The sequence below is a fragment of the Salvelinus fontinalis genome, chromosome 30 (genome assembly GCF_029448725.1).
Source record: "Salvelinus fontinalis isolate EN_2023a chromosome 30, ASM2944872v1, whole genome shotgun sequence".
Taxonomy (NCBI): domain Eukaryota; kingdom Metazoa; phylum Chordata; class Actinopteri; order Salmoniformes; family Salmonidae; genus Salvelinus; species Salvelinus fontinalis.
Window position 1 is genome coordinate 315,001 of NC_074694.1, and position 15,000 is coordinate 330,000.

Consider the following 15,000-nt stretch of genomic DNA (forward strand, 5'->3'; position numbering starts at 1 on the left):
TATCAGCAGGACAGAACAGCAGCCTCTGGTAAGACAAGGGGTGGCAGGTTATACACTGTATCAGCAGGACAGAACAGCAGTCTCTGGTAAGACAAGGGGTGGCAGGTTATACACTGTATCAGCAGGATAGAACAGCAGCCTCTGGTAAGACAAGGGGTGGCAGGTTATACACTGTATCAGCAGGATAGAACAGCAGTCTCTGGTAAGATAAGGGGTGGCAGGTTATACACTGTATCGGCAGGATAGAACAGCAGCCTCTGGTAAGACAAGGGGTGGTAGGTTATACACTGTATCAGCAGGATAGAACAGCAGCCTCTGGTAAGACAAGGGGTGGCAGGTTTTACACTGTATCAGCAGGATAGAACAGCAGCCTCTGGTAAGACAAGGGGTGGCAGGTTTTACACTGTATCAGCAGGATAGAACAGCAGCCTCTGGTAAGACACGGGGCGGGGGCCTATGCATTTATGTAAACAACAGCTGGTGCATGATAGCTAAGGAAGTCTCGAGGTTTTGCTCGCCTGAGTATCTCATGATAAGCTGTAGACCACACTATCTACCTTGAGAGTTTTCATCATTTTTTTTCGTAGCTGTCTACATACCACCACAGACCGATGCTGGCACGAAAACCGCACTCAACGAGCTGTATACGGCCATAAGCAAACAGGAAAACGCTCATCCAGAGGCAGCGCTCCTAGTGGCCGGGGACTTTAATGCAGGGAAACTTAAATCAGTTTTACCTAATTTCTATCAGCATGTTAAATGTGCAACCAGAGGGGGAAAAAATTAGACAGCACCTTTACTCCACACACAGAGACGCGTCCCTCGCCCTCCATTTGGCAAATCTGACCATAACTCTATCCTCCTGATTCCTGCTTACATGCAAAAATGAAAGCAGGAAGCACCAGTGACTCGGTGTATAAAAAGTGGTCAGATGAAGCAGATGCTAAACTACAGGACTGTTTTGCTAGCACAGACTGGAATATGTTCCGGGATTCTTCCGATAGCATTGAGGAGTACACCACATCAGTCACTGGCTTTATCAATAAGTGCATCGAGGACGTCGTCCCCACAGTGACTGTATGTACATTCCCCAACCAGAAACCATGGATTAAAGGCAACTACCGCACTGAGCTAAAGGGTAGAGCTGCCGCTTTCAAGGAGAAGGGACTCTAACCTGGATGCTTATAAGAAATAGAAGTTGTTTTTCAGTCTCTAGGTCATTTCTGGTCACATTTTACAGCATCCATAGGAGTTGGCTAGACAGCACAAACAGATCTGGGACCAGGCTAAGCTGACACTAACCATACTGTATAATATATCATTAACAGACTGCTACCGTAGCTAGCCATTTCATCTCTCTTCAGTCCCCCCCCCATACCATTTGCCATGGTTTGGTTGATGACCCATATTTCACGTATTTCACGTAGCTTAGAAGTCTACTGGGACCATGGTGCATCATGATGCTGTGTCTACTGTGCCCAGTGTCCCTGTCTGTGGCAGAGCTGTGTGTGTGTGTGTGTGTGTGTGTGTGTGTGTGTGTGTGTGTGTGTGTGTGTGTGTGTGTGTGTGTGTGTGTGTGTGTGTGTGTGTGTGTGTGTGTGTGTGTGTGTGTGTGTGTGTGTGTGTGTGTGTGTGTGTGTGTGTGTGTGTGTGTGTGTGTGTGTGAGCGGGCGGGCGGGCATACGTGCTGGTAGAAGACTGTGACATTGCCGCAGTGCCCCGATGAGGCGTGGGAGGATTGGATGTGACAGGCTGTGCACTGCTCGCCCTGCGCTCCACCACGTAACACACACCGTACACCAGTCACACACGCTCGCTCGCACGCACACACACACACACACACACACACACACACACACACACACACACACACACACACACACACACACACACACACACACACACACACACACACACACACACACACACACACACACACACACACACACACACACACACACACACACACACAGCAGATACTGTACACCACACCATCTGTGGAACTACAGATGGTAACTTTTCTCTTATCTCTTGTCTTTAATCAGCCACGAAAGCAGATGGATTTGCCCTTTATTTCATGGGAGAATGTAACAATGTAAGTAAACCACATAAAATATATTCTGGCGAGGAGCACAGATCAACTACTCTGAGCTCCATTGATATAGTCTAGTGAGTGAGGAGTGTTAAAAGCCCCAATCCTTAATTAATGAAGAATTTACAATGTACTATATACAGTGCCTTGCAAAAGTATTCATCTCCCTTGGCGTTTTTCATATTTTGTTGCATTACAACCTGTCATTTAAATTGATTTTTATTTGGATTTCATGTAATGGACACAAAATAGTCCAAATTGGTGAAGTGAATTTTTTTAACAAAAAACTGAAAAGTGGTGCGTGCATATGTCTTCACCCCCTTTGCTCTGAAGACCCTAAATAAGATCTGGTGCAAATAATTACCTTCAGAAGTCACATAATTAATTAGATAAAGCCCATCTGTGTGCAATCTAAGTGTCACATGATCTGTCACATGATCTCAGTATATTAGAGATTGGAGTATCTGTCCATAGGACCATTTTAAGCCGTACACTCCACAGAGCTGGGCTTTATGGAAGAGAGGCCAGAAAAAAGCCATTGCTTAAAGAAAAAAATATGTGTGTTTGCCAAAAGGCATGTGGGAGACTCCCCAAACATATGGAAAAGGATACTCTGGTCAGATGAGACAAAAATGTAGATTTCTGGCCATCAAGGAAAACGCTATGTCTGGCGCAAACCCAACACCTCTCATCATCCCGAGAACACCATCCCCACAGTGAAGCATGGTGGTGGCAGCATTATGGTGTGTGGATGTTTTTAATCGTCAGGGACCGGGAAACTAGTCAGAATTGATGGAATGATGGATGGCGCTAATTACAGGGAAATTCTTGAGGGAAACCTGTTCCAGTCTTCCAGAGATTTGAGACTGAGACGGAGGTTCACCTTCCAGCAGGACAATGACCCTAAGCATACTGCTAAAGCAACACTTGAGTGGTTTAAGGGGAAATATTTAAATGTCTTGGAATGGCCTAATCAAAGCCCAGACCTTAATCCAATTGAGAATCTGTGGTATCACTTACAGATTGCTGTACACCAGCAGAACCCATCCAACTTGAAGGAGCTGGAGCAGTTTTGCCCTGAAGATTGGGCAAAAATCCCAGTGGCTAGATGTGCCAATCTTATAGGGACATACCCCAAGAGACTTGCAGCTGTAATTGCTGCAAAAGGTGGCTCTACAAAGTATTGACTTTGGGGGGTGAATAGTTATGCACACTCAAGTTTTCAGTTTTTTTTGTCTTATTTCTTGTTTGTTTCACAATAAAAAATATTTAGCATCTTCAAAGTGGTAGGCATGTTTTGTAAATCAAATGATTTAAACCTCGATTTTAATTCCAGATTGTAAGGCAACAAAATAGGAAAAATGCCAAAGGGGGGTGAATACTTTCGCAAGCCACTGTATCCTCAATAACAAATGTGTGTATATCATTAATTGAAATGAAAATATTGCAGATTGCACCTTCAAGTGAGTCATTGAGTGTATCCCGTCTATCATCTCAGAGTTTGTGTTAGTTCATCTGTTAATGACTAACGGGATGTAGTGTATAGAAAGTGACTGATTGAGTGTATCCCATGTTCCTCCCTCTCTCTTTGGTCCTTCCTGATTGAGTATATCCCATGTTCATCTCTCTCTCTGGTCCTTCCTGATTGAGTATATCCCATGTTCACCTCTCTCTCTGGTCCTTCCTGATTGAGTATATCCCATGTTTATGTCTCTCTCTCTGGTCCTTCCTGATTGAGTATATCCCATGTTCATCTCTCTCTCTCTCTGGTCCTTCCTGATTGAGTATATCCCATGTACACCTCTCTCTCTCTCTGGTCCTTCCTGATTGAGTATATCCCATGTACACCTCTCTCTCCCTGGTCCTTCCTGATTGAGTATATCCCATGTTCATCTCTCTTTCTGGTCCTTCCTGATTGAGTATATCCCATGTTCATCTCTCTCTCTGGTCCTTCCTGATTGAGTATATCCCATGTTCATCTCTCTCTCTCTCTGGTCTCTCGTCAGAGTGTGTGTTTGTTTAAACCGCCGGTGGCTGAGGACGTTCCTCCCAAGCTCATCCCAGCTGGCCCGATCACGTTTGGGACCACCATCGCCGCACACGTGGCCACAACACGCAAAACACTGTTAGTAGAGGACATCACAGGGGTGAGACTCAACATGTTATAAATATACCTAACCCTAAACACTGTTAGTAGAGGACATCACAGGGCTGAGATTCAACATGTTATAAATATACCTAACCCTAAACACTGTCAGTAGAGGACATCACAGGGCTGAGACTCAACATGTTATAAATATACCTAACCCTAAACACTGTCAGTAGAGGACATCACAGGGCTGAGATTCAGAGTATTATAAATATACCTAACCCTAAACACTGTCAGTAGAGGACATCACAGGGCTGAGATTCAACATGTTATAAATATACCTAACCCTAATCACTGTCAGTAGAGGACATCACAGGGCTGAGACTCAACATGTTATAAATATACCTAACCCTACACGCTATTAGTAGAGGACATCACAGGGCTGAGATTCAACATGTTATAAATATACCTAACCCTAAACACTATTAGTAGAGGACATCACAGGGCTGAGACTCAGAGTATTATAAATATACCTAACCCTAAACACTGTTAGTAGAGGACATCACAGGGGTGAGACTCAACATGTTATAAATATACCTAACCCTAAACACTGTTAGTAGAGGACATCACAGGGCTGAGATTCAACATGTTATAAATATACCTAACCCTAAACACTGTCAGTAGAGGACATCACAGGGCTGAGACTCAACATGTTATAAATATACCTAACCCTAAACACTGTCAGTAGAGGACATCACAGGGCTGAGATTCAGAGTATTATAAATATACCTAACCCTAAACACTGTCAGTAGAGGACATCACAGGGCTGAGATTCAACATGTTATAAATATACCTAACCCTAATCACTGTCAGTAGAGGACATCACAGGGCTGAGACTCAACATGTTATAAATATACCTAACCCTACACGCTATTAGTAGAGGACATCACAGGGCTGAGATTCAACATGTTATAAATATACCTAACCCTAAACACTATTAGTAGAGGACATCACAGGGCTGAGACTCAGAGTATTATAAATATACCTAACCCTAAACACTATTAGTAGAGGACATCACAGGGCTGAGACTCAGAGTATTATAAATATACCTAACCCTAAACACTATTAGTAGAGGACATCACAGGGCTGAGACTCAGAGTATTATAAATATACCTAACCCTAATCACTGTCAGTAGAGGACATCACAGGGCTGAGACTCAACATGTTATAAATATACCTAACCCTAAACACTGTTAGTAGAGGACATCACAGGGCTGAGACTCAGAGTATTATAAATATACCTAACCCTAAACACTGTTAGTAGAGGACATCACAGGGCTGAGATTCAGAGTATTATAAATATACCTAACCCTACACGCTATTAGTAGAGGACATCACAGGGTGTAAGGGCTGTCGCTCTCCTCATCCTCAGACGAGGTGAGGAGAGAAGGATCATCAGACCAAAATGCAGCATTCGGGAAATAAGCCATCTTTTTATTTAACACGACGATGGCAACACGAAACAAAACACTTTCAAATATACAAAACAAGAAAACGACGTTGACGAAACCTGAACATAAACTTACATAACTAAACGTAAACTCACGGACAGGAAACAGACGACATCAAAATAAACGAACAGCCAAACAGTCCCGTATGGTACATACATTCGACGACACAGGAGACAATCACCCACAAACAAACAGTGAGAACACCCTACCTAAATATGACTCTTAATTAGAGGAGAACGCAAAACACCTGCCTCTAATTAAGAGCCATACCAGGCAACCAAAACCAACATAGAAACAGATAACATAGACTGCCCACCCAAAACTAACGCCCTGACCAATTACACATACAAAAACAACATAAAACAGGTCAGGACCGTTACACAGGGCTGAGATTCAACATGTTATAAATATACCTAACCCTAAACACTATTAGTAGAGGACATCACAGGGCTGAGATTCAGAGTATTATAAATATACCTAACCCTAAACACTGTTAGTAGAGGACATCACAGGGCTGAGACTCAACATGTTATAAATATACCTAACCCTAAACACTATTAGTAGAGGACATCACAGGGCTGAGATTCAACATGTTATAAATATACCTAACCCTAAACACTATTAGTAGAGGACATCACAGGGCTGAGATTCAGAGTATTATAAATATACCTAACCCTAAACACTATTAGTAGAGGACATCACAGGGCTGAGATTCAGAGTATTATAAATATACCTAACCCTAAACACTGTTAGTAGAGGACATCACAGGGCTGAGATTCAGAGTATTATAAATATACCTAACCCTAAACACTGTTAGTAGAGGACATCACAGGGCTGAGATTCAGAGTATTATAAATATACCTAACCCTAAACACTGTTAGTAGAGGACATCACAGGGGTGAGACTCAGAGTATTATAAATATACCTAACCCTAAACACTATTAGTAGAGGACATCACAGGGCTGAGATTCAACATGTTATAAATATACTTAACCCTAAACACTATTAGTAGAGGACATCACAGGGCTGAGACTCAACATGTTATAAATATACCTAACCCTAAACACTGTTAGTAGAGGACATCACAGGGCTGAGATTCAACATGTTATAAATATACTTAACCCTAAACACTGTTAGTAGAGGACATCACAGGGCTGAGATTCAACATGTTATAAATATACCTAACCCTAAACACTGTTAGTAGAGGACATCACAGGGCTGAGACTCAGAGTATTATAAATATACCTAACCCTAAACACTGTTAGTAGAGGACATCACAGGGCTGAGACTCAGAGTATTATAAATATACCTAACCCTAAACACTAATAGTAGAGGACATCACAGGGGTGAGATTCAACATGTTATTAATATACCTAACCCTACACACTGTTAGTAGAGGACATCACAGGGCTGAGATTCAGAGTATTATAAATATACCTAACCCTAAACACTATTAGTAGAGGACATCACAGGGCTGAGACTCAGAGTATTATAAATATACCTAACCCTAAACACTGTTAGTAGAGGACATCACAGGGGTGAGATTCAACATGTTATAAATATACTTAACCCTAAACACTGTTAGTAGAGGACATCACAGGGCTGAGATTCAACATGTTATAAATATACCTAACCCTAAACACTGTTAGTAGAGGACATCACAGGGCTGAGACTCAGAGTATTATAAATATACCTAACCCTAAACACTGTTAGTAGAGGACATCACAGGGCTGAGACTCAGAGTATTATAAATATACCTAACCCTAAACACTGTTAGTAGAGGACATCACAGGGCTGAGACTCAGAGTATTATAAATATACCTAACCCTAAACACTATTAGTAGAGGACATCACAGGGGTGAGATTCAACATGTTATTAATATACCTAACCCTACACACTGTTAGTAGAGGACATCACAGGGCTGAGATTCAGAGTATTATAAATATACCTAACCCTAAACGCTATTAGTAGAGGACATCACAGGGCTGAGACTCAGAGTATTATAAATATACCTAACCCTAAACACTGTTAGTAGAGGACATCACAGGGCTGAGATTCAGAGTATTATAAATATACCTAACCCTAAACACTGTTAGTAGAGGACATCACAGGGCTTAGATTCAGAGTATTATAAATATACCTAGCCCTAAACACTATTAGTAGAGGACATTACAGGGCTGAGACTCAACATGTTATAAATATACCTAACCCTAATCACTATTAGTAGAGGACATCACAGGGCTGAGATTCAGAGTATTATAAATATACCTAACCCTAAACACTATTAGTAGAGGACATCACAGGGCTGAGATTCAGAGTATTATAAATATACCTAACCCTAAACACTATTAGTAGAGGACATCACAGGGCTGAGACTCAGAGTATTATAAATATACCTAACCCTAAACACTGTTAGTAGAGGACATCACAGGGCTGAGATTCAGAGTATTATAAATATACCTAACCCTAAACACTGTTAGTAGAGGACATCACAGGGGTGAGATTCAGAGTATTATAAATATACCTAACCCTAAACACTGTTAGTAGAGGACATCACAGGGCTGAGATTCAACATGTTATAAATATACCTAACCCTAAACACTGTTAGTAGAGGACATCACAGGGCTGAGATTCAGAGTATTATAAATATACCTAACCCTAAACACTATTAGTAGAGGACATCACAGGGCTGAGACTCAACATGTTATAAATATACCTAACCCTAAACACTGTTAGTAGAGGACATCACAGGGCTGAGATTCAGAGTATTATAAATATACCTAACCCTAAACACTATTAGTAGAGGACATCACAGGGCTGAGACTCAGAGTATTATAAATATACCTAACCCTAAACACTGTTAGTAGAGGACATCACAGGGCTGAGACTCAACATGTTATAAATATACCTAACCCTAAACACTATTAGTAGAGGACATCACAGGGCTGAGACTCAGAGTATTATAAATATACCTAACCCTAAACACTGTTAGTAGAGGACATCACAGGGCTGAGACTCAACATGTTATAAATATACCTAACCCTAAACACTATTAGTAGAGGACATCACAGGGCTGAGATTCAGAGTATTATAAATATACCTAACCCTAAACACTATTAGTAGAGGACATCACAGGGCTGAGACTCAGAGTATTATAAATATACCTAACCCTAAACACTGTTAGTAGAGGACATCACAGGGCTGAGATTCAGAGTATTATAAATATACCTAACCCTAAACACTGTTAGTAGAGGACATCACAGGGCTGAGACTCAACATGTTATAAATATACCTAACCCTAAACGCTGTTAGTAGAGGACATCACAGGGCTGAGATTCAACATGTTATAAATATACCTAACCCTAAACACTGTAGTAGAGGACATCACAGGGCTGAGATTCAGAGTATTATAAATATACCTAACCCTAAACACTGTTAGTAGAGGACATCACAGGGCTGAGACTCAACATGTTATAAATATACCTAACCCTAAACACTGTTAGTAGAGGACATCACAGGGCTGAGACTCAACATGTTATAAATATACCTAACCCTAAACGCTGTTAGTAGAGGACATCACAGGGCTGAGATTCAACATGTTATAAATATACCTAACCCTACACACTGTAGTAGAGGACATCACAGGGCTGAGATTCAGAGTATTATAAATATACCTAACCCTAAACGCTGTTAGTAGAGGACATCACAGGGCTGAGATTCAGAGTATTATAAATATACCTAACCCTAAACGCTGTTAGTAGAGGACATCACAGGGCTGAGACTCAGAGTATTATAAATATACCTAAACCTAAACACTGTTAGTAGAGGACATCACAGGGCTGAGACTCAACATGTTATAAATATACCTAACCCTAAACACTGTTAGTAGAGGACATCACAGGGCTGAGACTCAGAGTATTATAAATATACCTAACCCTAAACACTATTAGTAGAGGACATCACAGGGCTGAGACTCAGAGTATTATAAATATACCTAACCCTAAACACTATTAGTAGAGGACATCACAGGGCTGAGATTCAGAGTATTATAAATATACCTAACCCTAAACACTGTTAGTAGAGGACATCACAGGGCTGAGATTCAGAGTATTATAAATATACCTAACCCTAAACACTATTAGTAGAGGACATCACAGGGCTGAGATTCAGAGTATTATAAATATACCTAACCCTAAACACTATTAGTAGAGGACATCACAGGGCTGAGATTCAGAGTATTATAAATATACCTAACCCTAAACACTATTAGTAGAGGACATCACAGGGCTGAGACTCAGAGTATTATAAATATACCTAACCCTAAACACTATTAGTAGAGGACATCACAGGGCTGAGACTCAGAGTATTATAAATATACCTAACCCTAAACACTGTTAGTAGAGGACATCACAGGGCTGAGATTCAACATGTTATAAATATACCTAACCCTAAACACTGTAGTAGAGGACATCACAGGGCTGAGACTCAACATGTTATAAATATACCTAACCCTAAACACTGTTAGTAGAGGACATCACAGGGCTGAGATTCAGAGTATTATAAATATACCTAACCCTAAACACTATTAGTAGAGGACATCACAGGGCTGAGACTCAACATGTTATAAATATACCTAACCCTAAACACTGTTAGTAGAGGACATCACAGGGCTGAGACTCAGAGTATTATAAATATACCTAACCCTAAACACTGTTAGTAGAGGACATCACAGGGCTGAGACTCAGAGTATTATAAATATACCTAACCCTAAACACTGTTAGTAGAGGACATCACAGGGCTGAGACTCAGAGTATTATAAATATACCTAACCCTAAACACTATTAGTAGAGGACATCACAGGGCTGAGATTCAACATGTTATAAATATACCTAACCCTAAACACTGTTAGTAGAGGACATCACAGGGCTGAGACTCAACATGTTATAAATATACCTAACCCTAAACACTATTAGTAGAGGACATCACAGGGCTGAGACTCAACATGTTATAAATATACCTAACCCTAAACACTATTAGTAGAGGACATCACAGGGCTGAGACTCAACATGTTATAAATATACCTAACCCTAAACACTATTAGTAGAGGACATCACAGGGCTGAGACTCAGAGTATTATAAATATACCTAACCCTAAACACTGTTAGTAGAGGACATCACAGGGCTGAGACTCAACATGTTATAAATATACCTAACCCTAAACACTATTAGTAGAGGACATCACAGGGCTGAGATTCAACATGTTATAAATATACCTAACCCTAAACACTATTAGTAGAGGACATCACAGGGGTGAGATTCAACATGTTATAAATATACCTAACCCTAAACACTGTTAGTAGAGGACATCACAGGGCTGAGATTCAGAGTATTATAAATATACCTAACCCTAAACACTGTTAGTAGAGGACATCACAGGGCTGAGATTCAGAGTATTATAAATATACCTAACCCTAAACACTGTTAGTAGAGGACATCACAGGGCTGAGATTCAGAGTATTATAAATATACCTAACCCTAAACACTGTTAGTAGAGGACATCACAGGGCTGAGACTCAACATGTTATAAATATACCTAACCCTAAACTCTGTTAGTAGAGGACATCACAGGGCTGAGATTCAGAGTATTATAAATATACCTAACCCTAAACACTATTAGTAGAGGACATCACAGGGCTGAGACTCAACATGTTATAAATATACCTAACCCTAAACACTGTTAGTAGAGGACATCACAGGGCTGAGATTCAGAGTATTATAAATATACATAACTCTAACCTAAAAACCCGAACCCTAATTAATGCAGGATAAATCAAAGTTCCAAAGTATTTGGTTATATTTCAGATGCTTTGACCTCATAACCCCTGACCTCTGTGTGTGTGCAGGATATTCAGGAATTCATGCTCACTCTGTCCTTTACCTTCTCATCCTCACCACCCTTTAACACATGCCCCTTAACCCTTGACCTTTGGATTCTAATTCTAATCTCTCTCTCTCTCTCTCTCTCTCTCTCTCTCTCTCTCTCTCTCTCTCTCTCTCTCTCTCTCTCTCTCTCTCTCTCTCTCTCTCTCTCTCTCTCTCTCTCTCTCTTCTCTCTCTCTCTCTCTCTCTCTCTCTCTCTCTCTCTCTCTCTCTCACTCACTCACTCAACAGGACCAGCGTTTCCCAGAAGGCACAGGTCAGGACTCAGACTCAGGGATCCATGTTCACTCTGTCCTGTGCCTCCCCATCCTCACTTCCATCGGTGACCTCATAGCTATCCTGGAACTGCATCGGTACCGGGGCAACGAGCCCTTCGATACCAGCAACCAGGAGGTACATGAACACACACTAACACTAACACGAACACACAGACACACTAACACGAACACTAACACGAACACACAGACACACTATCATGATACCAGCAACCAGGAGGTACATGAACACACGAACACACGCAGGCATACATGCACAGACACAAACACACACACACACCAAGCCTGTCTGTGTGAACAGAGCGTATGACTGTCGAGGGCTAGGCAATGCCTTCCTGTAATAGCGCCATTAGGAGGTCATAAAGAGAGCAGTAGTGAGTCCCTGAGGATCAGACCAAAGATTTGTAAGGTAGCCTAGTGGTTAGAAAGTTGAGCCAGTAACCGAAATGTTGCTGGTTCGAATCCCCGTGCCGACGAGGTAAAAATCTGCCGTTCTGCCCCTGGAAAAGGCTGTTAAACCCACTGTTCCCCGGGCCCTGAGCAAGGCAGTTAACCCACTGTTCCCCGGGCCCTGAGCAAGGCAGTTAACCCACTGTTCCCCGGGCCCTGAGCAAGGTAGTTAACCCACTGTTCCCCGGGCCCTGAGCAAGGCAGTTAACCCACTGTTCCCCGGGCCCTGAGCAAGGTAGTTAACCCACTGTTCCCCGGGCCCTGAGCAAGGTAGTTAACCCACTGTTCCCCGGGCCCTGAGCAAGGCAGTTAACCCACTGTTCCCCGGGCCCTGAGCAAGGCAGTTAACCCACTGTTCCCCGGGCCCTGAGCAAGGCAGTTAACCCACTGTTCCCCGGGCCCTGAGCAAGGCAGTTAACCCACTGTTCCCCGGGCCCTGAGCAAGGCAGTTAACCCACTGTTCCCCGGGCCCTGAGCAAGGCAGTTAACCCACTGTTCCCCGGAACCTGAGTAAGGCAGTTAACCCACTGTTCCCCGGGCCCTGTGCAAGGCAGTTAACCCACTGTTCCCCGGGCCCTGAGCAAGGCAGTTAACCCACTGTTCCCCGGGGCCCTGAGCAAGGCAGTTAACCCACTGTTCCCCGGGGCCCTGAGCAAGGCAGTTAACCCACTATTCCCCGGGCCCTGAGCAAGGCAGTTAACCCACTGTTCCCCGGGCCCTGAGCAAGGCAGTTAACCCACTGTTCCCCGGGCCCTGAGTAAAGTAGTTTAACCCACTGTTCCCCGGGGCCCTGAGCAAGGCAGTTAACCCACTGTTCCCCGGGCCCTGAGCAAGGCAGTTAACCCACTGTTCCCCGGGCCCTGAGCAAGGCAGTTAACCCACTGTTCCCCGGGTGCCCGAAGACGTGGATGTTGATTAAGGCAGCCCCCCGCACTTCTCTGATTCAGAGGGTTAAATGAGGAAGACACACCTCTCTGATTCAGAGAGGTTGGGTTAAATGAGGAAGACACACCTCTCTGATTCAGAGGGGTTGGGTTAAATGAGGAAGACACACCTCTCTGATTCAGAGGGGTTGGGTTAAATGAGGAAGACACACCTCTCTGATTCAGAGGGGTTGGGTTAAATGAGGAAGACACACCTCTCTGATTCAGAGGGGTTGGGTTAAATGAGGAAGACACACCTCTCTGATTCAGAGGGGTTGGGTTAAATGCGAAAGACACATTTCAGTTGAATGCATTCAGTTGTACAACTGATTAGTTATCCCCCCTTTTCCTTTAGTTAACAAGGTGAGCAGTAGTTAGTCCCTGAAGACTTTGCTATTAGCTGCTAATGAGCCAATCAGAGACATGAATAGATGGCAGGCACTGAGGGGTTTAAGTATTAGATTACCCAGTGGGACAAGATGGTTGTAAGGACATTATAAGTACGTCAACGTGTTCTCGTTGTAATGACGTCTTTTCAACTAGTTTTGCCTACTGGGATATTACGTCGCAGGCGTTATTCAGAGAGGGCATTAGGTTGGATAAAGGATGAGGAAACACATGGGTTACTAAGAATACTCGTTATATGATAAACGTTACCCATATTCATGTGATAGTTTGCTTTATGTGTATATTAATAAATATCCCTACTGTCAAATTTCAAAAACATGTTTCCTTTTATTTTTTTTATTTTACTGTAATTAGTTTTTTACTTCTTGCTTCTGGAACTTGGGACTTTTATTTAAAAAAAATTAAAAATAAATGAAATGCTAAATGTTGATGATGCTATGTGTTTTTAATCTATCTGCCCCAGGGACTACAGATAAAAACGAGCCAGCTGGCTAAATCTGGAACATTTACAGAAATGTTAATTGATGTGCATTGTCCCTTTTTTCAAATAAATAAATACAAATGATTTTCTCTTCTTTTCTTTCCTTTTAAGGTTGCAACGGCGAGTTTAGCGTGGGCATCTGTAGCTATTCACCAAGTACAGGTGAGAATTGGATTATTCAACTTGGTTTTGTTCATCGGACAGTTAAAGAAAAGTTTCCGTATGTGATGTCTCAGGTGTATTTGGTTACAATTGCTTTGATAACACACTCTTGATAAATGCCTGGTAACACACTTGACTAATGCTTTAAAACAGACTCTTGATAAATGCTTTATAACACACTCTTGATAAATCCTTGATAACACATTCTTGATAAATCCTCTATAACACACTCTTGATGCTTTATTAGTAGCATGTAGTCATTGGGATAGGGTTGGTAGCATGTAGTCATTGGGATAGGGTTGGTAGCATGTAGTCATTGGGATAGGGTTGGTAGCATGTAGTCATTGGGATAGGGGTTGAGTCTGCCGTGAACACAATAACCTACTGTCGTGTTTCAATACTTCATTGGCTCAAATAACGCTCATAGTACAATTGCATATGTGTGTGTGTGTTTGTCCCGGGTTGTGTTCTCCTGGTGTAGTTTGTGTGAAGCAGAACTCCCCTGTGACTGGGGTTTACCGGTAGGTCTCAGTCTAATCAACCCTAAAGCCTTTTTACACTTGACCCCCCCCAAGGGACGTCATTATGGCCTGTGGAGCCTTGTGGTTTGCACCTACGTGGGAAAAAGTACAGTGTCCCAATGCATCCTGGGTCACAGTGGGTTTCTC

The 15,000-nt window shown here is 42.3% G+C and overlaps 1 protein-coding gene across 3 annotated transcripts in view; it reads left to right on the plus strand.

Moving 5' to 3' along the window:
* Nucleotides 1-15,000, plus strand: part of LOC129828537 (cAMP and cAMP-inhibited cGMP 3',5'-cyclic phosphodiesterase 10A-like) — a 194,090-nt gene that overhangs the window by 113,105 nt on the left and 65,985 nt on the right. For all 3 annotated transcript variants that reach the window (XM_055889551.1, XM_055889554.1, XM_055889553.1), the window contains exons 5-8: nt 2,046-2,095; nt 4,099-4,239; nt 11,865-12,026; nt 14,282-14,332. In XM_055889551.1, the coding sequence (XP_055745526.1) occupies nt 2,046-2,095; nt 4,099-4,239; nt 11,865-12,026; nt 14,282-14,332 (404 nt within the window). The remainder of the gene's footprint in view (nt 1-2,045; nt 2,096-4,098; nt 4,240-11,864; nt 12,027-14,281; nt 14,333-15,000) is intronic.